General features: G+C 35.1%; 1 protein-coding gene across 10 annotated transcripts in view; it reads right to left on the minus strand.

Annotated features, from left to right (window-relative positions):
* The window catches only part of LOC131693268 (long-chain-fatty-acid--CoA ligase 6), a 95543-nt gene extending 70967 nt beyond the window's left edge, over window positions 1–24576 (minus strand). Inside the window, exon 1 of one of the 10 annotated variants that reach the window (XM_058980978.1) lies at window positions 23932–24576. In XM_058980978.1, the coding sequence (XP_058836961.1) occupies window positions 23932–23944 (13 nt within the window). In that variant the 5' untranslated portion in view covers window positions 23945–24576. The other 9 variants (XM_058980972.1, XM_058980976.1, XM_058980969.1 and 6 more) reach the window with 9 other exon arrangements.
* Between the last annotated feature and the right edge of the window lie 2254 nt (window positions 24577–26830).

Genomic DNA, 26830 nt, shown 5'->3' on the forward strand with positions numbered 1-26830 from the left:
ATTGATTTGCAAGCGCCACAAATCTTCAAACAGAATTTTCAAATAGATTGTAACCAGACTCCAACACTCCCAACGGATCAAAAATTCCCATCATAAACTTCAATAGCTCTTGCTTCGTGGGATTCATATCAGTGGATCGAAGAATATCGCCAAGCTTAGGAAAGTCCAACGGAAAAACAATTTCATCAATTGCACTCCGGGTAAAAGTGCTTCAAGTTCTTTTGCATTAGTTTTTTTTATGTACAGAGCTATAAACGGAGATATGATACCGCACCAAAATTCATAGTCGTCATCGTATATGTCTCAGGTTGATCTATTCGATTCATTCCACGCCAGAAGAAACGCTGTGAATGTTGATTCTTTTCGCAAATTTGTTATGTCTGCCAAAAATGCCATCTTTTTCTTCCTTTATGACATCACTACAGCAGTTAGAGGGAGTACAAAATCTGGACCTTTCAGCAATAGGTCGTTTAACGAAAAACCGTTTGACTTAGCTTTCGCGTCCATCACAAATCGAAAATTATTACCACTCGCAACGCTGAAATGTGGTAAATACCATATGTTAGGAGGCTCCGAAAGCTCATCTGGCTGCAGTTTCCTTGCATATCCTTTTAGGAGGTAATCATCCATTTTTCCTTTCCATTACCTGCAGACGACGCAATACTTGCACTTTTCTATCGGTAAACGTAAAATTGTTGTATTTATATATTTGCCCAACGTCGAAACGATCACCGATTCTTTTTAGTGTCCTGTTCATAATGTCAAGTGCACGTTGATTTTCTCCTGAAAATTTCTCTTCCTGGTGGGTTATCCCGAACTGTTCAATCTTGTACATATGCTTCATAAAAGCTGTTAGCTTCGTATCATTATCATTGGAACAATGGAGAACATGGAGGGAATCAGCTGCCACCGCTAACGTTGGTTATATTTCTCCTTGAATGGTCGAACCTAGGTGACACCGGGTTAGTTGAAGACCTCTCAGTGAATATTGAATTGTCTTCAGAGGCACTATAAAACCAGCAGTGTTCGAAACTATCGACAATCTCGGTGAAGCGTTTTGAGTCGTATTCTCGTCAAAAAGATCGAACACGTTGTGGATACTACCTTGGCCACGAATTTGCACTTAACCCACGCGGAGAAGAGTGTTCACGTTTTTAGCATTCACATAACATAAATCTTCAGATGCAAATTTATTCAAAGGCTTACGGTTCGATGGTCTTTTGCAAGTTATCTGAGTGCACTAGCTCATAGTGATTACTTTTACAGATGAAACTGGTCCTGTTAGATTTTCATTTCTGATGCGTATGGTCGATCTTCAGACAGACGTAGCATACTCGGCATAATCTTGCTGCAGATCGACGCTGTTCCAAATAGAATTTAGCAAACCGATCACATTTGGCAAGGCTCAAATGATCCTTGAAGCTGCATAAGAGGCACTACGTCAATCTCATGATCTGGAGTATTAATGTTAAACACAGGCGGTTTTTTGGTCGAGGGTTTGAAGTTAACGTTTTGGTCATGAAAATCGGATTCATATTCGCCAGTTGGTTGTTGAACAAAAATTAGATTTCTGCTCCGAGCAACTTTTTGGGGGCCATTTGGGTCCTAGAACAGCTGTGTAATGGCTTGATCAGTGAAACCATATTTTTGCGCCCATTGTTAATAGTTTATATGGGATTTCGTTTGGGAAAAGTGGCTTTCACAAAATAAATTCTCCAGGAGTCGCCCATGTCTTTCTAAAAATAAATCGTTGTGATTTTTATAGAAAATTTAACAATGAAACAAAGTCTCAAAGACCACGGAACGATCTGACACTTATGGAAAAAGTCATTAAGCAGAAACCGATTGGTGCTCAGACGATTGATAAAATATTCCTTTTTTCTAGCATCACTGCATTTGACTGTCCAATTATATATAATTTTGTTTTGACTTTCTTTTATCGTGTCTAAATTAATGATCTGAACTGTTTGGTCGCTTTCCAAGAGTTTTGAGAGATAAATTGACGCTTCTTTTGTACACAATAACAGAAAGTTTAAAATTCTGTATATAATTCGACCGTCGGTAGCAGTGGTGCTATGACAATTGAAATTTTCATCAATCTTCTGAACAACAGTCGATTTTTGCTCAATAACTTTTTCCACAATCGTCAAATCGTTTTGCAGTCTTCGAGACTTTGTGTCCTTGATAAATTTCCTATAAAAATTTTACTTTGATTTATTTCTAGAAGGCACTGGGTGACTCTTAGACGAATTATTTAGTAAAAATCGCTTTCCCCGTGCGAAATCCCATGTAAACTTTCAACCAACGTTGTTTAAACCGCGGGCGCAAAAATATAGTTTCACCGATCGAGCTTAAGATTTGCATAGTTATTCTAGGACCCGAATGGAATCCAAAAAGTCGCTCAGAGCAATTTTTTTTTTTCATATAACCGTGTCCCACTCTATTGTCCATCTCATTCTCCAACCACTGAGAAAATGTGTCGAAATTACTTCATCTGTCTTCCTTCATTGGAGGTGCTTTGTGTCGAATCCACATCTGCTTGCTGAATGCCGGTAGCTTTTCCACTAGGTGCGAAATAAGTTCTGGATTCATTAGGTAGCGTTTTTCAACGCAACAGCGGTGCCGACGACTGCGTTATAAAATGTACGAAATGATTCAATGCTTCCGTCCTTGACAAACTCAAGGTTCCTTAAAGTCTCCAGGCTTCTGGCAACCACCGCCTCGGTTCGACCAAAGTTTGATTTCAGCCTTCGCATAATATGATGGAAATTTTCAGGTGACGACAGTAATGGCTCAATAGCTTTGCGCGCCTTCACTTGAAGCGCTTCGTTAAGTCTTCTCAGGTTATCACGGTCTATTAGCTGGAGCTATGTTGTAGACGTTTCGAACTCGTTCTCGAAAATCGGTCACTCAGAAACTTCTCCAGGAAACGCAGATAAATCTGTTATTTGACGAACTGGGAGTGCTTTAAATGCTTGCATCAAGACCTCGTAAATTCCTGAATCTATCTTTTGATTCCATCTTGTTATGTGCAGCTTTTTCAATAGACTCGTCAGGTCGTCGATCGTCACCTTCATCTTGGATTTCTCTCACCCACTTGTGATTTCGTCGTGATGAACTGTCACTTACAGACCCAGAATCAGAGCGCAATTCAAAAATTTGCAACTCTTGTTGCCGTTATTTCTTCAAAAATTTCGCCTTCTTTTGCCGAGTTCCTGTTCTTTTTAATTTTGAGAGCTTCCAATTTTTGTTCAACCAAAATCCGTTCCTGCTCCAGAGCGGATTCAAGATCTTCTCCCTCAATTTGACTAGCTAACTCTAACGCCCGAATCTGACTTTGGGTTTTGCTTACAGCCGTTGAGCTACTGCTTTTCGAATATCTCCTACCTGTTTTAGAATTATCTTCAGTTTGTAAATTATTGTCAGAATCTGGAACGGTAGGATTTGCGGCAGAATATGTATGAACAGGTGTACGCTGCATGGTTTTTCTGTTTCCAAGTAATAATCCGCAAATTGTTTTGACTCAGTACCTGTTTTCAATACAAATAAATCATCAAATAATTACTTTTATTCATATCTTCGTCTTAATTTGGTGTACAAACAGTTGATGATATGCATTTTGAAATGGTCAGGGAATCTAGACCAACTATTAATTTTTGGTTACAGCTTTGCTAAATCTATATAAATAAGTCTATGTTTGTATGTATGTAATCTGTGGACGCAAAAAAAATATACGTAGTAGACATTTGTTATGGAGCTTGTTAGTGTTCTATTGGTTGGGGATTATCTGCCCGCCAGATGGCACTTCGAAACAAATTCGTATTTCGTTGAAAGTCGCAGCAACGCGCGACGGGTATTAGTTAGTAGGCAATATTTCCAGTTTAGAACTAAAACTTCATTTTTCTCGCCGTACTTGAATTTTCATTTTGAAAATTTTTATGCCATTGTGTTCCACAATGTTTTTCAAAGCCCATGGTTCTTGAATTAAAGCCATGTCCATTTTTTGTAAATCTGTGACAGACGCTCCTTTCGCATGATGCAGATTCGTTTGGATATTTTTAATAGTTTTGTAACTCATCATTTGCTACCCGCGACTTGTGAAGAAATAAAACGTCACCTGTGTCAGAGATTCACAGTAAAGGCAAGGTCCCATAATACTCCGTTCGCGACTGGCATGTTTATATACATATTGACTTACGAACTTCTGTTTTCAGTAGCCTCTTCCGACTTGGTTGCAGGAATCAAGTGAATCCCTTCTTGGCTGAGATACTTCAACCCGCCGTATGCTACACGGCCTATAGGCTGTTTTTTCCACAGAAAGATAATAGATTTATCAGTCTCCTAGTGAATCAACTTAGTAAACCCCCGCAAAATTTTGTCAAATCTCTGCAAAGAAATGCGATTTGTAGAGTGAAGTCTACTGCATCACTCAATTATAGTAATGCAGGAAGGTCATAGTCATACTTGGGTTAGGTTTTAGTTGCGAGGCGATCGTTAGCGTTTCGGAAACGACCAACAAATATGCTACCCATGATCGCATAGTTGTCCCGTTTTCTATGGTATTTCCTATCTTTATGGAACTGATATGCGATCATGGGCAGTGTACGGCTCTGTGACCTTATTAGAAGTCTTCTACGAATTGATAATTCTTTACTAAAAGCCAAAAAGACTAAATAAAATTACCATTGGTAAATGTCGATCAGAAAGCTATTATTGTTTGAATCGAGAACGTTCTACGAAATTATAACCATAATGCAAATAGTTTAATTTTTCCTCATTATTATTTTATTACGTCTATGATACGCAACCGTTTGTTTTAAATAATTAAAATAGGATAACAATTACAGTTGCAAGCCCTCGGTTAAGCACAAACGTTTACGGTGTAGAAACAACGGAAGAAATCAACCATGACTAAATGGACATTTCATGGAATTGAACGTACTAAATAGCGTGCTGAAACGTTTATTAATCATTCAATTTTCCCGCTCAGTAGCTTTTCTTTCCTCTAGATTTCCCATATAATGAACATCGAGCAAAATTTGTTCGACTGTTATGATTGTCTGCTCCATTAACTCAACCGTCCGTTACCTTCTTCGATTCTGATATATTGTTGGTTTCCTTTTCCTCTTGGACACGTTTAATTTTCGTCGTTCGAGTGCGAACAGTACACAGCTATAAAATCGATAGTTTTCTGCCACATTGTCGCACTCGTCACTTTATGCAAGTAGAAAATTACGTTCGTGAGAAAATGGACCACCACTTGACAGGTGCCATGTTGATGGCTAGTGAATAATTTAACGACAAACCGATTTGGTTGAACTAGGTAGTGCGGTATGACCTTGTTTTACTTTTACGAGGTACTTAGTCGGCAGTATACACATTCGTTGCGTTTTTAGCTTATAACTACCGGAAGAATCGTTGTAACTGAACAAATTAAATAAATAAATCTGGCTTTGACCGTGCCAGAAAGTAAACATTTATGAAAACATCACGATTCGTCCATTTAGTATGTGTATTTTCATTCTACACATTCAAATCAATTCGCGTTCGATGATGATGTAGAGCATGTTTAATTAGTGCTTAATTATCACTTGAACGGTCATTACTCGTTGAATTCTAGACGAGGAATACATTAAATATTATCTGGTACATTTTGTCTCTTTACAGTTACGAGAAAGTACGACTCAGGAGCAACTGTCAACCGAAGTGGTGATGTGCGGAGCACCGAAAATAATGTGTGAATTTATATGTTTATATTTTGTTATAAGTCGATGGTGTTATCTGCTAGCGAATACCTTTGATGGTGCCCTCATCTCTTTGGCACGGTGACAGTTTCTTGAAATCACCACACAGCAGGACAAAGTCGGAAATATGATTGAATTTTTGTTTCGAGTTATACGCGAAAATTCTTTTCCATGATGTGCAATTTTTTTGCGTTGAGAATTTTTGCAAAAAATGTATTCGAAAGCTTTTCCTTGTCTATCTGAGTATATAAGTGATTATTGCAACAAATAGACGATGCTTTCTGTATCCCGATAACCAAACAACTAATCAATAACTACTCGAACTATTCTCTGTTCAACTTCCTACACCGCAACGTGGAATAATTATACCACGCATGCAGCGTCCCAACAGCAATCAACTATCTCACCCGGCAAATGGTAAAATTGTCAACCGCCTCGACTATGGTAATGTGTAAATCGCACGCCAATAGCTTTAATGTTTATTTATAAACTCTAAATGCCATTCAGCTTGAAAAAAAAATTGGTCCGCTTGCAATCACTTCTGTCGGTTTACTGAAAGTATGCTGACACTTTTTTCAATGCAATTCCTATCTGTCGTGTTCTCTTCTCTGTGAGACTGCATCGGCTGCCGGTAAAAGTGATAGACCGACCTATTTTTGGGTATCCTTTTCCAGCTATTCCTGGATCCAGACAGCCGAGCAGACCAATTCAGTAAGTAGAACAATGTGCGATTATCGATTTTTCACCGTCTTGTTTTGCGATGGCCGTTGGTGATCTTGTTACCGCTGTCGCATTGGTAACATTAGATTCTGGTTCCGCCGGGAAGGCACGTTGAAAAAAATTGAATATTTAAATGTGTTTTGAGCCATTGCAAGTAGTCTTTTGACTACAATCCGTTTGTGGAATTTTGAACTTCCGTTTTGATAGACGTCGCTGCCAACTTGTAACTAACCGGACAATTACGGAGCTAGTGCAATGGTTCTAATGACACTAATAATCCTTCCAGGGCAAAATTCTGACACATAATAATAACGAGTCATAAGCCAGCAGTAGAACATGTGTTCCAATTCTCATTACGTAACATGCAACGTGTTCAAGGTAACATAAATAAATGATATGTTATAGGGCCGGATGCAGCCAAATTGAACTGTATGCCTATAGTGATATTACTTAATGAATTGAACTAACGTGAAAAACTGTCAAACGTTTTCACTTTTTATGCTCCACACTGTAACCACTACCACACACACATCCGTTCACCATGCGACGAAATCAGCCTCGATTTATGCTATCCTCACGGAACCAGTTAAAATCGATAATCATCTTACATAAAAATCACTGTTTCGTCGAATCCCACAAAGATATTCACGCACGGGCTAGCTCACGCCGATCACTACACCTTTCACTTTCACAGCGGAATTTTTCCGAACCAAATCCGTCACTTTTTGCACATTTGTGAAGGCCGGAAAATCCCTGTTACGATGACTGCCTTCTCATAGAAAGATTGCAGCAGTGAGTATAACAGTTATTCGTCTACGAGATCAATGATACACGCTACCCAATCCGGACTCGTCAGAAGCCGCTCTCTTGTCGTGTTACCGCATATGCATGCGAACCATGCTGTTCTCTCACATACACAAAGCTAAAATCATTCCGGAAGAACTGTCAAAAAAGTACCGCACCACACAAGAAAATTTAATGTCTTCTCAATCATGACAAAATCATACGATTCTCTATCCAACCACGTTCAAGCAACGATCCACTCCACTGACGCTACTCACGTTGAATGAGTATCGCACGCAAAGGTAACACGATTCGTAATGCTGATGCATGAGAAAATAGTTGTAGCTGAAGCGAAAGCAGGCGCGCAATCAGCGTTGCCATTATTTATTTTGGAAAATCCGCAAATTTGATATCACTGGCTGACGTAAAAATCCGCAAAAATCCGCAAGCAATAATTTTTTTTTTTCACCGTTAAGGGCTTTTCAAGCTTTTTTACAATCTATTATCGATATGTATGAATAACTTTTATTTTTCAATTTTCAAATGTTTGACTGAAAACTTTTTCCACACTCGCCGCTGAATTTGGGAGAAAATCCACTTTCTCAATGAACTAAAGGAGCTACGGAAATTCGACCAGACGCATATTTAGTTCTGCGCACCAGAAATTTTCAAAAAGGAACATTTAAAAAAATCATGAATTGAAAATATAAAAATTGAAAATTAAATGATCGAAAAATCACAATTAAAACCTAATAAATTCCAAAAATAAAAAATAATGAAGATTAAAAAATAAAAGCATCGAAAAATTAAAAAAGCCTGAACCAAAAAGCACAAAAATTTGAGGATGCGTCAATCAAATTCAAGGGGGCGGGCATAGCGTAGATAATAAATCGTTCGCAGCTCACTTGGATTCAATTATCAATCTCGCACATAGAGTTAGAGAGTTTTCTAAAGAGATTTTTCTATCCTGAAAAAGGAGGCAAATGACCCTAAGGCTAAAACGTCTATAATCAAAATAAAAACAATCTATCTCAGGAACTCACTAATTTAAAAATCAAAATGCCTCAAAATTTCAAGTTAATTGATTTAAAATTTTAGAAATTAAATTTTTTTTAAATCTAAAAACTATGAAATTAAAAAAAAACGTTGTTTAAAACTTCAAAAAAAATCTTTTCAATATTCAAATATTTAAATGTTTAAAGGAATTAAAAATTAAAAATTGAAAATTGAAAGATATAAAAATTTAAAAAAAATATTAAAATCTGAGGATTCAAAAATTTAAAAAGTTGAAAATTTGGAATCCAGAAATTTAAAAAATTGAAGATTTAAAAATCTAATAAGCAATTAAAATATTTTTTTTTTGTAGGTTCAAAATTGGAAATTTAAAAATTTACAGGCCTAAACATTTAATTTGAAATTTTGAATTTTAAAAGTTGAAATGCATAAAAATTTAAAAATATAATCGTTAAAAAAATTAAATTCAATAGTAAATATATTTAAGAATTCAAGAAGTTAAACATTTAAATATTTATAGATTTTAAAATTTGAAGATATGTTAATCGAAAATTTTGTGATATATAAATTAAATCAAAATTTGGGAATTAAAAAGTTAAAAAACATAAGGTTTAAAGGATTAAACATTAAAAACTTTAAAATTCAAAGATTTTAAAGTTCCATTTCTTCTCAAAATTTAAAAATCGGAAATATAAAAATTTGAGAATCCAAGAATTTTGAAATTTAATAAATTGAAAATCAATAAGAAAAATATTCATAAATTCAAAACAAAAAAATTAAATATTCATAAATTTGATTTTAAAGCATTATGCTTTCAAAATTATAGACTTTGAAATCTGTAAAGTTTTAAAACTTTAGCGTTTTTGAATTTTAATGCTTAAAAATTTAAAGTAATACTTAGCGAATAGTTGAAACAACGAGAAAAGCGGAATCGAAGAAACAATCTCAGTTTATAGTATTTTTTGTCGAACTTCAACACTTGTATTGCCGTCGATTAAAAAAAGTTACATCGCACACTAACTTAAACCTATTTTTAATTTGAACGATTCTTTACTAATATTAAAATCAAACAAATGATAGACACTGTTGACGAGTTGACAGCAAACATCCAAAGGATTGTACTGCGTGCAATGTGTGGAGCGTAGGAAAAAATCAATTCTTCGGAAAGATCTTCCAGGAACGTTGAGGTCAAGTTTTACTAGAAGCGCAGGAGAGTCTACGTTGTCTGTCAGAAGGTCGAAAATGAAAAGTCGTTTTTGAAAGATCCTTCTGTCTCGTAACGTAGGGAGATTGATGAGGGTACAGCGATCTTCATATGGAGGAAGCTGGAAACGATTTTGCCAGGGTAACCGACGAAGTGCAAACCTGATAAAGTTCTTCTGTACCCGTTCGATACGATTAATATGTATGGTGTGATAAGGAGCCCAAACAGTAACGCCATATTCTGGAATACTGCGTACCAGTGTAATGCATAGTGTTGCGTTTGATGAGTCCAACTCGTGAAAAAGTGATTGTGCTGCATTTTTGAATATTCACACTCATTTCGTTTCTGTCACTCCAGTCAATGATCCTATCGACGTCCATTTGCAATGCACAACAGTCTATCATAGTTGTTATGACACGGTAAATTTTCAGATCAATAGCATACATGACTTTAAAAGACGATAATTCACTGCAGAGGTTGTTCACAATGAGCACAAATAGAAGAGTTCCTCCCTTGAGGAACGCCAGATGAAATGTGGAAAGGATCCGAGAGTATAGATCCAAGTCAGCCAGTCCGGCAGTCTAGTCCGCCTTAGCTTTTCCACAGCAAGCTGATAAGGAACACGGTCGAAAATAATCAACACTTAATGTATTTTTATTGAGTTCTCAATGGTTGCTGAAACTATTTCGCTGGGGTTCAGCAACCAAAATTTACTTTGCCGTTTCGAAATCAATTGTTTACTCGTTCCGGAAATTTTATAGCTGAGTTAAGTGAGTAGGGAAACATGGGAGACTTGACCAAGCGCAGAATTCTATTATTGGCTATGACGAAGTCTATTAGGTTCCAAAAAATTTTCAAAAAAAATTCTATGCTTTGTAATTTTAAAAGGTAATTTTAAAAGTTTGGAATAAAAAATCCTTTCCTTATAGAAAATATTCCGTAATTAATACATTTAAGTTAAATTATGTAATTTTTTTTCAAATTTTGTATAGACATATCTACTCGACTAATAATTACATTCAAAGTACTTATATCACATCTTATTCCTTATAGTGAAACGATTTTACATTAATCAGAACTTTGGAATTATTATTACTAAAATTTTCACGACATCGAACGTAAGAACCAATGTTGGGGAGACTTGACCAAGTGACAATAATCTGAAGAAGGATACCAAATTTCTGATATTTACTACGCTGTGGTATCTACTACTACTGTTAATGTTAATCACGTCACACAAAAATCCCACCTAAAATACCAGTCTATATAATTTAGTATTAGTAGTCAAGGTTAGCAGTAATATGGATAATTTGGTAACGTGTGAACATGCAATGTAAGCAGTACCGATAATCCTTAAAATGAAATACATTTAAAAATCGAAATTTATGAAACGCAACCCTTTTATATTTTTTACTGTTACCTGAGGATCTGGACAATATGGAAAAAAGGATTACAGTATGTTTTATGTCTATATTTTTTGTCCTGGTTTTTCAATTTTTGCTTGGTCAAGTTTCTCCAGGCCTTGGTCAAGTCTCCCCGCAGTTAACCGGAGAAAACGTTCACCGAAAAACTTTTATATCTTTTGCAAAAATAATTTAAAAATTCTGCAAAAAAATCATGAGCATGCACATTACCTTTCTACATCATATCTCAATGAGTTTTGAAGGATTGAAAACTTTTTAGAGAGTTATGCAGCTTTAGCTGAAAACCTGGTCAAGTCTCCCCATGTTCCCCTATATGTCAAAGTCGGCTACATCCCTGTACGCCAATGATTGCATAATTTAATTTATTAAAATAATATAATGTTCGTATTGTGATTAAACATACAATTTAAAATTGAAAAATTAAGGCCAACCATTTGATTCATTCATGAAAAATCCGCAAAAAATCCGCAAATGCAGAAAATCCGCAGAAAAATCCGCCACTCTATTTCAAATTGCGGAAAATCCGCAAGATTGCGGAAAAATCCGCAACTATGGCAACGCTGCGCGCAATGCACGACTTCTTCAGACCTCCCTCGTAAGCTTCTTGGTTTCCCTTCATAATATGCCTACGCTGAGAGAGGGGAATCATTCAATGAATGTAGTATAAGTACAAGAGAGGGAGAGGAAAACTAATCGAAAGAGAATTAAAGGTGAATTCCCGTAAGATTGTTTATTGTAATTGGCAAACAGCGTTGCCAGTTAGTTTTAGTTATTATGACGGGAGAAATTTCGCAATGATGGAGGGATTATTGCAAAATAGAATGAAGCATCAATTGTCTTCTGTGAATTGTTTCAACTGTTTATTTTTCAAGATAATCACTCTCATTAAAATTATTATCTCGAAACGTACTAAATTGTGCTTGTTATAAGAGAGCACAACAGATGCGATTTTCACCACGGAACCAACACCGCTCGAACTATCTCATTCTCTACCAACTACAATGTGCTTCGTCTTACCAGAGTTTACAGTCAGTCCGATTCTTGCAGCCTCCTTTAAAGAGGCAAAAATGCCTCTTCCACTGCTCCGCGATCAACACCAATGATGTCCATATCATCTCGTAATGATGTTTCCATTCCTTTGAATATCAATAGATTAGAGTACATCACCCTGTTTCAATCCATTTAAAGTCATAAACGAGTCGGATGTCTTTCTGGATATCTATACGCTTGACTTTGACCCATCCAGCGTCACACTAATCAACTCAATAAATTTTGCCAGAAAACCATGTTCAAGCATTACCTACCAGTTTCACTGAATCGTACGTCGCAATAAAGTCCACACACAGATGGTGAGTCCGCAATTTTTATTCCTGGATTTTAGCCAGAATTTATCTTTAACATTTGGTTCGTTATTGATCGTCCTTGTCGAAACCCGCTTTGATATTCGCCGACAAAGGATTCAGCCAACCTTGTAGGCGGCATTAAGGATCGTCGCCTTCTTGAAAAGAAGGCATGTATTATTTCAAAAGAAACCGTATTTTAAAACGATGGAATGTTCTTGTTTGGCTATTTTATTATATTTTATTCAATAAATTAATAAATCAACGTTTAGTGACAATTCCCGCAAAACTGTATAATTGTAGAGGTTCTTTTTGGTTGATTAATTCCTGCTAAAAGGAATAGTAATAGTTAATCATGAGCAATGAAAGATATCGTGTGATTTTTTATAAATATATGATAGTACACTAGAACACTGAAAAAAAAATCCAAACGTTCATTCTATTTGCTTCAAACCGCTTAAAATTCATATGAAGAAGAAATGCTATTGTTATCACGCGCACACATACCTCCTATGTGTCAACTGTATAAACTATGTATGCACACACATAAGTTATATGTTCATATTGTTATAGAATGGGGTTTTATGTGCCTAATAGTAATGAAATGTGAATGTAAGATTAATATTTCTTGTAAATACATACATTAGGTTTATGTGCCAGCAAATAGTGTCTATATGCCTCCGTTAATTGCAAAAATCTATGTGCAAAATCAATAGATGTAACGTTTACTTTTTTTTGAGTGTATTCAAACTTCAAAATAAACTATGACAGCAATTAGGGATATCATATTATTTACAAGTAAATCTGTTTGTTTTAACATATTACCATAAGACATAAACCATCACAACCGAAAAAAAATATTTTTCTTATTTAAAAGATCAACTTCAAAAATAAACTATGCAAATTCAGCCTTTCCGTGTAAGGTTTTTTTCCGGCCATTAGAAATGTATAACTATGAAACTATGCCGAGCTATACAGGGTGTTTGGTTCATGGTTAAGAACTTCTCGAGAGGTGATTGACTGTCATATTTGGAGAAAAAATCGTTCTACACATACCATCCAATCTCAATCATTACAAAGTTATTGAACTTTTTGTGTTAAGAACATATTTGTCTTAAAATACCTCTGACTCAAAAAGTATACTTTGTATTTCAAATATTTTAGGTCCAATGGGAAGGTGAGAAAATTTCGCATTGAGTGATGCCCTCACATGTTTCAGCTAATGAGTTTAAGTAGCCTTTTCAAAGTAATTTATTGAAAATTAAACAATTTTAATCGATTTTTCGTTCATTTCTTGAAAATCCTAATAGTTAACCTCATCATTTTAATAATTCAGATTGTTAGTCTTAATGAGCTGTTTAATTCGTTCTTTGACATGATACACTTATCTTTTCTTAATTTCATGATTTTGGGTTATTCAACTTGGATAATTTTATCTCATTTTCACTAGTACCAGGTCTAATTGAACAAGTATGGCACTTATTGTATTTTTTTCTTTTTATTCGAAATCCAGGAAAATTTCGCAGAGAAAGATGCATTAATACCTTTCAGTTAAGTGAATTTAGTATTCTTTTAAAAGTAAATTAGTTTAAAGTTAGTGTTATTATTAGCATTTTCTTAAAATTAAGCATTCTTAATTTTCTTAAAATAGTAAATAATAAACATCACCATTATTATTATGGAAATAATGCATCTCAGCAAGTTCTACAGTTCTTTCATTGACTCCATTCAATTATCTCTTTTGGTTTCGACGCAAAATCGTTTTTATCACATCGTTTCATATGCAAAAATGACGATTTCGAACCCACTACATTTGTGGCGAGCTCATGCTGTGTTAACTATTAAATAGCAGCAAAATGAAAAGAGATATAGACAAAGTGTCAAATAAAAAGTTATAGAGATCATTAACGGACATCAAATGAACAATAGTAGCGATAAATTTTGTTGATTAATAATTAGAATAATTAAAAAACTCTCCAAAGAACACAAATTTTGAGTTATTTCGTTAGAAAAAAATCATTTGGTACACTTAATCAAAAGATATTTGTACATACACTGATAGGACATTTTCTCAGCTTTCCAATGAAATCTTGTAAATAACGATATAAAGCATATTTTTTAGATTAGAGTCTTTTAAGCACTTGCAATTCGGTTACAGGAAAAGTATAGTAATGAAATTACAAAGAAATGAGAAGAGATAGAAATATGACGTCCCAGAACAAATTATGAATCGTTCTAAAACCCAACTTTTGGATAATGGATATTGCTATAATCATACTTCATTATTTCGAGAAAATTTGCAAAAACCTCCTGAAAAACACTAATTTTTAACTACTTTACAGCTAAAAGGTAATTAAAACTAATGACTTAAAAGATATGAGAACGCCATTCAATAGGAAATTTTCTCACCTTTCGAATGAAACTAAAACCACAGATTAACAGACATAACACTTAAAAACAAAGCTTCGCCCGCTTTAACGGTCATTTTAAATATATTTGTAGTTGGGACTGTGGCCACATTTGAAATTATGGCGCCACTGTCATATGAACAAGCATACGGGGGATAGACCACTAGTGAAAATTTGCTCCCAAACCTGAGGGGAAACCTACCAGTAAATGAGTGTTTGGGACCGTGAAGAAAAGGTGGAGCTAGTGTTCTGGGAAAATTGTCGGATCGATGTTTTTTGAGGGAATTCCCTCATAGTGTTATGTCTGTTAGTCTGTGCTATTTAACACATTTAAAATACAAAGTATACTTTTAAAGACAAATAAGTTTATTATACAAAAAGTTCAATAGCTCTGTAACGGTTAAGATGTGATGGTATGTGTAGAATAATTTTTTTCTCCAAATATGGCAGTCTATCACCCCCCGAGAGATTCTTAACCATGAACCAAACACCCTGTATGTCAAAAGTACATGAGGTAATGTGCCAGCAAAAAAAATGAAAAATCTATGCACCGAAACTATACGAGCTTTACACGGATATTATTTCGAAATAAGATGATGGAATTAAATTATTTAGAACACATTCGAATTAGAAACACTGAACATAAAACATAGTTTTTACACCTCCATAGTGAACTATTAAAAAATTCGTAAAATTTATAAATTTGTGGAAATACAAAAATTGCCCAGGCTGTTAGGTTATTTAAAGGTGAAAAACCTCAGGTTACATTATCTTTCGGAAGGCAAGTAATCCTGTTGGTCATGGTTCATGTGTTGATGGAATGATGTCTAGAGTCCAGATTCTAGAGTTTCCTTTCTGGCGACAGATGCAAATGAAAATAAATATGATTTAAAGAAAACAATCTCTATATAAACAAAATAACCCACAAAATGATGCAAGATCCATTCGCTAGCAGCATTTGAACAGTCTCACTGCTATGGCGAGGAATGGGTTAATAGTTATCAGAAGTCGACCAGAAAAAGTCAAACCCTGCTACATACCGTACTTGTGTCCATTGCACTATAGAAAGAACCCATCATTTTTGCGAAAATTCCCAACGGAGAAAAAAGGAATAAAATGGAATTATACCTGTTGGTTTTTCGGAGAAATGATCTCTTCAACTGAACTCAAACCGTCCTTATAGAGAGGATCTCTACCTTGCTGATGCTCATAAAGAAGCAAGTCTTTCCTTCTTTATTTTTGGGTTTCTTTTCAAAAAAGGCATTATTTTGACACTTCTGTAAATTTCTTCGAAAACCATATTTATCTTCTATTATGCTGAATAATGACTTATCCAATTCTTGTTCAGCTTGTTCCCTCGTAATAAAGGCTCGTTGAGTTTTCGTTGTTTGTTGGGAAGTGTTATATTGGAATGGAGGAAAAAATGATACTGTTTTTGAATAAGGATAATTTATTGGCTGATTGTACTAGGGAAATATGTACGTGGGTACGCACCTGAATGAATGAGAATTATGGTATTAGGGTGACCGTACACACTTCATTTCTTCTGCCGAATCTCAGCTTTTTTCACATCTTTTGTCGAAATCAGCTGTGATCTCAGTAAACAATTTGTTGGCTGAGATCTCAGTAAAAGTTATGTTTCATAACTGATACTCGGAAGATATTTCACCGAAAATCAACAAAGAAATCTCACTTCACTGAGATATCAGTCTCTGAATTTGCTGACTACTCGGGTGTTAGGAAATTGTCGAGCCGAATTGAGTGTATACGTTCTAGTTTCCCAGGACATGTCCTGGTTTTTAACACTGTTATGGGATGTCGAGAAAACGATTGATTTGTCTTGGTTTTCCTCCTCTTAGCATGAATTGTTTCTTTCATTGTGTATTCGCATTATTCACTCTGGTGCAGGATGTCGTTACAACCGACCGCAATCATAACTGCACCGTAAACTCGCTCCCAAGCAGATTATGAGAAGCAAAACACAATACACTCGGATCTCCCGATTGCACAATCTGATGTTTCTGGTAGGCAGCTATTCGTCAAAATTTCAGCAGCGGTAAAATTTTCCAAGCAGGCTCTCGGAATTCTACTATAATTCTGCCAGCTATAACGAGTAGACTCGCTCGATTAAATCATCGATTCATCTTTGTTTCTCCTTATCTGAATGCATCTTTGTTTCTCCTTGTCTAATTTCAAATATGAAAAGCAGCTAAAAAACAGAGGATTTAATTTTAAATGTGGTCAGAAGTACGAAATTTATATTTCTAGCTAGTAGCTGATCATGTTTTTACTACAACATGTAAAAACAAAGAAAATTGTAAGAACAAATAGAATCGGTTCCAGTTGTGGGCCAAACTATCAGTGTCGATGAAACGTTGATTACCAGGGCTTTTTATTGGCTTGACTCGTCTTTTAATCCGGAACCCGACTGATTCCCTTCAGTGCTTCTGGAAATACACATTGACGTTTCGGTACCTTCGCTTTTTATAATCTTTGCTGGAAATCCGCAAAACAGTTTGAATTTCATTTAGCCTTGTCTCGAGCTGGTGTTTATGGGATCACTTCAGGCTCAATTCTTGTCGGTTGTCACGGTAAAGATAGACACGTCTACCTTTATCAGGACACATATTAGCGTACTCGGGTGACTCGTAGTTATTCTGCCTAAGCTCGACCCTCATTAACAGAAGACAAAGATTAAGCCCGTACGATATTAAGCCTGTTCTAATGACCCTGCCACTTCTAGTTTTCCGATCTGTTTACTTCACATCCTTGCTCTCACTTGAGTACTACGGCTCTAAGTTTCATAACTTTCCCTACCAAGTAACCTCTAGCTAATTGAATGTCGTTAAAATGTAAAAAAGAAAATGTGACTAACATAGTCGAAATAAAAAAGGAAAAAATAAATACTATAGACGAGCCATTTCTAACGTTTAAATTGGCTGACAGTTTTATATATGACAGCTGGAGGAAAACAAACCCCCACTTAGTGTGTGTGAAATGATTTGCATAGAACTCTATGAACGTGTCGACAAAGAACTTTTTACTCGGGTATGTGAATATGTTCCCATGAGATTTGCTGTCGTCTCGACTGTCAATTTACATAGGTTACAATGAAAAAGGGAGCGCCCGCTATTAATCTGTAAACAAAAAGACGATTTTTGTCATAGTTTAAATTTTGTTTCACCTAGATATCTGCAATGAGGATACAGTCTGTGTGTCAGCAAATAATTTTGAGCATTCCAAGTGCTTAAAACCTGACTTAATCGGAGGTTTCGTGGTGTCTGCATGATTTCGTCGAAGATGGTCATCATTGCCATCAGCAAGCGAATACGTTTCATCGCATCTATCAAACTGGCATTCGTACCTGATCACGATAATATTATTCTCTTCTGGTGCTTCCTTTTTTACATTTCTTACAAAAGAAATGTATAGGATTCGCTCAAACTTTAACAACTTTTTCCGAGGCCCGGAGGGCCGAGTCTCATATACCAATCGACTCAGCTCGACAAATTGAGACAATGTCTGTATGTGTGTGTGTGTGTGTATGTGTGTATGTATGTATGTACAAAATGTCATGTAATTATCTCAGCAATGGCTGAACCGATCTTAATGAAATAAGTTTCAAATGAAAGGCCTAACGTTGCCATTTGACACTATTATTTTTGATTTTCGATATGTTGTTTACTTTCTGAGATATGGGCGATTTTGTCAAAACACAGCAGGTTTTTCGCAAATAACTTTTGAACAATACAATATTGTCCCACAAACTGCACATAAATAGAAAACTTGTAAAAATACCTTTCTAACAAGCTATAGATTGTCTAAATCCGTGCACGAGTGACGGAGATATTAGACATTTTGTATTTTTAGTTCTCGCTTACCAATTTCCACCAATTAAAAATGAGATTGTTTCATACAGAGTATTGCTTTACTGGTGTTTTAGGGGCAAAACTAATCCGATTTTGAATATCGGGGTATGAAAACACATCTACGTGATTCAAGGAATTCGATGTTGAGAACGTTTTGTGAATTACCTTTATAATAAAAGAACTATTTCTCAAAAATCAATATATAAGTTCACTTCAAAGACAAAATAATGCGTTGATATAGAAACAGTGAGTTCTAGTATTTATTCCTTGGATTAGGCATTGCGTTCAATCATGAGGTAAATGTTGGATGGTATATCAATACACAGATCAACAAGTAATTCACCTAGTAGTGAGATAAAAGATTTCTAATATAATTATACTTGTGGCGTCACCGAAAGCAACTGTATGTTTGAAGCCCAAAAATCTAGCGAAAATTTAGCTCTTTTGCAAGATTTAGGTTATACTGGTTATGGAGCAAAACTTACTACTTACATTATTTATGATAAGAATGTAAGAATCAATATATCATAATAATATACTATAAAAATAATGTCACTGCATTAACCATCATTTGCCGTTTCTCACACGCCCCCCCCCATCTCTCTCTCTCTCTCTCTCTCTCTCTCTCTTTCTCTCTCTCTCTCTCTCTCTTCTATCGCATCTATCTGGCTATTTCTGTATGCATTTCTAAGTTGTGTGATAAGATCTTCAGCCAATCTGAAATATTTATTAATTGTAATTGCGAAGGTTTGAGAAAACAAAACTATGTTTTGTCTGGTGCTACATCAACTCAACTTTAATTCAATTGTATTCAAAGCCTGTATCTACACTATAATTAAGGAAATTCATGGCTATATCAGAAAAATATTTGGCTTAACTGGGTAATATGAAAGTATGACGATGGAAATTTTCAAAAGAGACATTCCACGTGCGATATTTACACTATTCGTATCTCTATTGAATTTTGAATGAAATATATGCTCAAAGACTTAAAGCTGAAGCCAGGATTTCGAAGACAAAATACATGAGAGGAAGAGGTTCTAGAGACGACAATGTGAACCTCCCACCCGAGTTCGGATTGACGGTGACGAAATCGAGATGGTCGACGAATTCATGTATTTGGGCTCACTGGTAACCGACGACAATGATAACAGCAGAGAAATTCAGAGACGGATCATAGCGGGAAATCGTGCCTACTTTGGACTCCAGAGGACGCTCCGGTCGAACAAAATTCGCCGCCGCACGAAGTTGATTATCTTCAAGACGCTGATTAGATCGGTGGTCCTCTACGGTCACGAGACCTGGACTATGCTCGTGGAGGACCAACGCGCCCTTGGAGTTTTCGAACGAAAAGTGTTGCGTACCATCTATGGTGGCGTGCAGATGGAAGACGGAACGTTGCGCAGGCGAATGAACCATGAGTTGTATCAGCTGCACATTCGTTGAATTGGTACGAACTTTCATGAAAAATAACGGATCAAAGACCAAAAATATCCACAAATTAGATCCAGGATAAGAAGTCTCCCAAAGTACCCACTCTCGATGGGGGATGCAACTACAATGTGTCTTCTAACTTATCGTCGTCCATATTTGGATATACTGAGTAGTTTGAACCATTTCTTTTTCACAATATTGGTCTGTATAGGACTTATTTATCCATATTTCCTACACGAGAATTCCGAACGAAACAATACAAATACGGCTTTTATGCAATCGACATAGCCTAGACATTTCACACTATTTACTTCAATGCAAATAAAAACATTGAAATATCTACCTGTCTCATTCACGAATCGCATTCTCCCTCTGTCGTTCTCTGTTCAAGGGGCTTGAAAGCACATGTGACCTTGTCTCACTTTACTATATTCAATTGCGCGTTAAAATACTGGACCAGTAAATTCTGTTCTGCACATAAAACTTTTTTCGGGAATATGTGACCAAAAAGTAAACTTTGAATTCGTCAAGTAAAAAAGCATGAAAACAAAAAGAATAAAACCAAAAAAAGATGGAAGCCCTAGAAAGTCCATTGCATATTTATTAGCCTTTTCTCAGAAGATGGGATTTTTAAAAACATTTCAAAACTTTCTGATGCAATGGTTTTCATATTCGTACAATCCGGTTTATTCATTATCTTTATTCAAAAATGTGTTTGGCTTCAAATATATGACCATTTCATTTTAATTAATAATTTCATTCCGCATCTTTTTATTCGTTTTGTTCATCTGCGTTCATTTTACTTATTTTATTCGTTTCATTCTTTGGATTCACTCTGATCAGTTTATTCTTTTTGTGTATTTTACTCATATCATTCATTGTTTTCATTGTATGCATTTTATTATTTTATTCCAGTTTATTCATTTTGTTCAGTTTCTTCATTTCAATAATCTGACTACTTTTTCAGTTTTAATCATTTCATCCAAATAATTTATTTGATTCAATTTATTTCTTTATATTAATTTATAATCTTTTACTGTTGTTCAATTTTTCATTTCAATCAATGCATTTAATTCTGCTCATTTTCTTCTTTTTATTCATTTTATCACTCCAGCTCATTTCATTTATTTGATTCGTTTGTTTTATTAATGCATTTCATTTATTTTTTACTTTATTCATTTTGTTCATCCATTCTTTTTATTCATTTGATCCATTTCATTAATTTGATTCATTGTATTCACTGGATGAATTAAATCAATTTGATTCATTTAATTCATTTGATTCGTGTGATTCGTGTGATTCATGTGATTCATTTGATTCATATGATTCATTTGATTTATTTGATGCATTTCATTTGATTCATTTGATTCATTTGAATCATTTGAATCATTTGATTCATTTGATTTATTTGATTTATTTGATTTATTTGATTTATTTGATTGATTTAATTCATTTGATTCATTTGATTCATTTGATTCATTTGATCCATTTGATTCATTTGATTCATTTGATTCATATGATTCATTTGATTCATTTGATTCATTTGATTTATTTGATTTATTTGATTCATTTGATTCATTTGATTCATTTGATTCATTTGATTCATTTGATTCATTTGATTCATTTGATTCATTTGATTCATTTGATTTATTTGATTTATTTGATTCATTTGATTCATTTGATTCATTTGATTCATTTGATTCATTTGATTTATTTGATTCATTTGATTCATTTGATTCATTTGATTCATTTGATTCATTTGATTCATTTGATTTATCTGATTCATTTTATTCGTATCTTTAATTTTATGCATTTCATGTTCAGTCATTCGTTTTATTTCATTCAATTTGTTAGTATGAGTCAATTTATTCTATTAATCTTATAACTATTTCTAAATATAATCTTAATTTTTAAGTAATAACCTAATCTAATTTGATTCGTGTATTTGGATCAAAATTATAATGATTTCCATTAATTTTTCTACTTATTTTATGAATATAAAAACCTATTGTTTCATTTTTTGCTTTACTTTCTTATTTCGGTCGTTTTGTTGATTTCTATAATTTATTCAGTTTATTCGAGATTTTATTCGTGCAAGACTAGAAACTGTTTTCATCCCACCTCTAATTGGGTGCCTACTTCTCGTGAGTTCTGCAAACTAATCCAATAGTGAAATGTGTAAGAAATGTCTCATCTCACTGCTAGGTGGATTAAATCGGTTTTTCAAAACATACGACTTGATCATCGACAATTACAATTGGCTGTAGGTATATCTTTCAGGTCAAAGATCTTGTACAGCATATGTTGCATGTGTCAGCTTTTCGGAACTTATAATCGATAGGCTCGAAAAACTAATTGCGTCGACAAATAGATATCCAATTTCATTTCACTTCCGTAGCCCTTGAAATATTTGTATAACATTCTGGAAGAGTGAAATAATAGTAAGTGGTTTGACGATTAATATTTTTGTAGACTTTTCCCTACCTGTTCCTCCATAAGTTGTGTTTCAACGGTGAATGTAATCATATAGGCTCCGGATTCCTGTTTTGAGGCACAGGTAAACCAACCCTAGATGTTTTGTGCAGCGAACATTTAAAATTAAATTTATAATCTGCACTTCATTACCGCACAAAAATGTAAACAATAAAAAATGACAGCTCGTAAATTCACCGCACATTGAGACAAAGTTCGAAAACAAGTTCGAAAATTCCTTAATGCAATATTTCTTTATAAAGTGTATAAAATTATGTCGGTATAATTCTACAAAAACATTATAATTTTATATTTTATAATTTACTAGCTAATATCCGTCGCGCGTTGCTGCGATATACAACGAAATAGAAGGAAAACTTAATTTGTTCCGAAGCGTCATCTGGCGGACAGATAATCCTCAACCAATATCACACAAACACGCCCCATAACAAATACCTACTGTGCATAAATTTTCACGGAAATCGGTTAAGCCGTTTGGAAGTCTATAAATCATATACATACAAACTTTGACTTTTATATGTATAGATAGATAGATAGATAGATTGGTTATATGAATAGTTAGGAAATGGTTCCGAAGATTTCTGGAATGGTATTTATTTATATGGGAAATCATCGCATTGGGAACACCGTGTTCTAGGTGATTTTGACAGATTCAAATTATCCGACAGCTTGTCATTTTGAAACAAATTTACATAACCGCACTGTGAACAGCCTTGGATGTGCTACAGACATTGCTGGCAACACTGCACTAGCAAAAATAATAGTGCAGTGAATGCCCGATTTTATCAGCACCCGATTTTATCAGCCCCCGATTTCATTTACCCCTGATTTTATCAGCTTTTTGATCCGATTTTATCAGTCACATATGAAAATTGATAGTTGGTATAGTTTGATAGGCTCTAGCAGACGAACCAAGCTGAATTAGAGTAAATCCTTTCTTAAGCATATTTTTTTTATCTTAGAGATCCAATATACGCAAAAAAAATTATTATCTCGATAAACATATGATTACGGCTTAAAAGCCAAATGTCAAAATTCGCTTTGAAAGGAAATTCCGGACAAATCGTTACTGGCCAAACACAGTTCATAGCAGTTAATGAAAGAGAAAACTTTTCTTTTTTGTTTACTACGAGCATCTGCGATTGGTGTGTAACGGTTTGTCCGGATTTTCCTTTCAAAGGGAATTTTGACAGTTGGCTTTTAAGCCGTAATTATATGTTTGTCGAGTTTATTTTAAATTTCAGTCTGACCCCCTTAATGGAAATTTAAGCAAACTAATCAGGAAAGGTTTTGAGCCTATATCTAGGTAATAAAGAAGAATATTTTAAGAGCATCGGTTTCTTAAAAAGAAAGAAAAATATATGTCCCGGATTTTTTCCATGTCCTCATTTTATCAGCCTAAAATTCACCAAGGGGCTGATAAAAACTGGTCTTCACTGTATAACATAAATAATAAAAAAAACATTAGATTTAAATCTAGTTTATCTCAACGACTTACCTATATTCTGCATCTTGGTGGATCAGTTTTTCGATATAATTAATAGCACGATTGGTTTTATTCTTACAGTAAACACAAATCACTAGCTGAACTGTTTTTCACCAATAGAACTTGCATAGTAAAATTATTCTTCATTTGATCCCACAGTGCAATAGGTATTCTTAATCATTGTTGCTAATTCACAACCTTAGTGGCAGCCGGAGAACCGTTTAAGTGAATACCATGAAAGAAGAAAAACGTGAAACGCGCATGTGTGCTGCAAAATATCGCATGGTGCGATCGGACCCAGAACAGCAGATGTAAACAATTGAATTTTTCTTCGCAAGTCAATGAACGAACGAAAGGTTCCTGCAAAGGCCACGTGATGGGTTTACAGACGGAAAGTGAATGACGTACGCGGATGTGAAAATACTCGCACACACTGAACGACGTCCTTTGCCGGTGTCTCTTTATTGATTGTCATTTTCATTTGACACTTGAACACATCATCACATCTTGTCACAGTGATAACATTTTGATTTATTAGGCTTCACGATGATCAACAACTTTATTAAGTTCTTTTCACGTTACAAACATCTAAAACAATTATTATTGATCTCGTCATTTGTTTATGCAGAACGTGACTACCGCTTGCCAAACAACACCGCACCAGTGCTACCCGTGGAGAAACCGGATTGACTTCGCAAATCGCAACGAGAGTTCCAAACTGTTATACGCTGCTTCCACACGAGAGCTTATGGGTGTGTGCGTGTGTTTATCCTAACTCCGGCGGGTATCAACCACTACAGAGACGTATTGAACCACGCTCCATCAGGATGTATCATCTGGTGATGTATGACGTCAGAAGCAAATTGTGGAGAGCGAGAGTCACGCGGTCTGCCGTGTACGGCGACAGGAGACGTTGATTGGGAGCATGTGTTTATTTCATACGCTAGTGGAGTACCTATGTACCATACTGTATGGTCGACATGATTGGGCGAGCATTGCGTGCTGCATATATTTTCGTCGAAGGAGGACACAATACACAATAAGCTTTTATCCGAGAATGCAGAGTATAGTACACTCATTGCCGGGAAGACCTATTTATCGATATCTGTTGACAACATCAATAGAAGATAAATCAAATTTAAACTGGCAAGCTTGAACTCTGCTGTAAAACAAAACCGCTGGCAATATAGCTACACCGCTGTGTCATCGCTGATAGGACTTGGCGATGGCGCACAGAAGAAATCTGCTGATGTGCAATGCATTTACAAGGACTATTCCGTGGTGCTCATAAGACCTCTGGATAGGTACCGAACGAAAATTTATGCAGCTGATGGAATAGTAATTTCTCCATCAAATTTTCATTTAATTTTTTTATCGAAAGGAACTATTATTTCTACGAAAATTTCTGCGAGAGCAAAAGTTTATAGCCCCTTTGCTTTGCAAGGTTCATGAATGTAAGCTTTCAACCGCCGCCTATTTTGCATGCGGCTAAGCAAGGGCCAAGGACTAGCGGAAGGTGATTTGCTATTCATTTGTACATATTTGCAATTCGATTTAAAAAAGTTGGAAAGCGCGACCCATAATTAGGTTCTTTCATCAGTACTTAAATAAAAAATCATCTTTTTAATTTTCCGCGATGTTTTTATGGTATTTTAATTATGCTTTAGGGCACACGTTACCCTTGATAAAATAAGCAAAAATAGTCAGAATTTCCCAATAATTTATTTTTTAACAAGCATAGATGACTACCGAATTATAATCTTACCATCTAGCACTGATTGGATACTGTCTCGTGGTCCTTTAGTTTCACGTTTATTAACATAGCAAAGTAATGCAAAAATTCCTGGGAATACTAGCGCTTTGCGCCCTCTAGTAGTTATGTTTCTTCATCTTTATGTTAACCAATTTTTTACATGCACACACTCGTGCTAAGAGCTTTTTTCAGAGATGGCGCGATCAATTGTAGCTTAACACCAGGATTGCTTTCTGCCATAGTCAACTGTGGTAAACCAGTCTCCTGGCAAAGCTTTTGATGGGTGTTTGAAAGCTACGAAAATTCTCACGTATAAAGACTAGCGTTGCCAGATGAAAGGTGTTCGTTTGATTATAAGTACTATGAGAACATATAATTTTGTGAAGACATTTTGGAGAATTAAAATATGTGAAGACATTTTCAAGTATGTGAATACTTGATTGATTGTAGACATAAAAGCTTTGTTTTGTTTGTTTTTTTATTTACGTGACTTTAAAAAAAATCATTCGTCGCGAGACAAATAAGACAAATGGGTCATAAAATGCTAAAAATAAATTTAAACAATCAAATATATTCGTGTATCGCAGAGGAAAAAATTAACAATCTTATTTCAGTCAGATAGGCCTTCGTGATGTCACGTTACATGATATATCAAATTCAAACACCAGTTTGCACTCTTCTTTTCCTAATCACTCCACACGCTGTCAATACCATCGATAAAAAAATTATATAACAATTAATGCATCTTCATGCCAAACCGGATAAGTCTTGTTAGCGGATCAACGCGATTGAGGTTTGCATGAGATTTTGACATAATTTACTAGAAGAAAGTCTAGCTCACCGTTTCGCCACTAGACACCGCTGAATATGGCAGATTATATTCAAAAGTTAGTAATTGAATTTGTTATCATCAACTTTAGGCTGTAAAATTATTCAGCTTAATTGACAACGCTTTAATGGAGTAATTTCTGAGTTAGTTTTGCACGGAGTGCATGGTTGTGTACAATGATATCAATGAGGAGGAAAATACCCAGGTTCTATATATTGTGTACCATACTTACGCATGGGCACCATGGGCTAGAGCGAGGGGACCCGCACTCTAGTGCGAAATATTAAACGGAAGTAGTTTATAGCGTTATGTTTATATTCGCAAGTTTC

This window comes from Topomyia yanbarensis, chromosome 3, assembly GCF_030247195.1.
Source record: "Topomyia yanbarensis strain Yona2022 chromosome 3, ASM3024719v1, whole genome shotgun sequence".
NCBI classification, from domain to species: domain Eukaryota; kingdom Metazoa; phylum Arthropoda; class Insecta; order Diptera; family Culicidae; genus Topomyia; species Topomyia yanbarensis.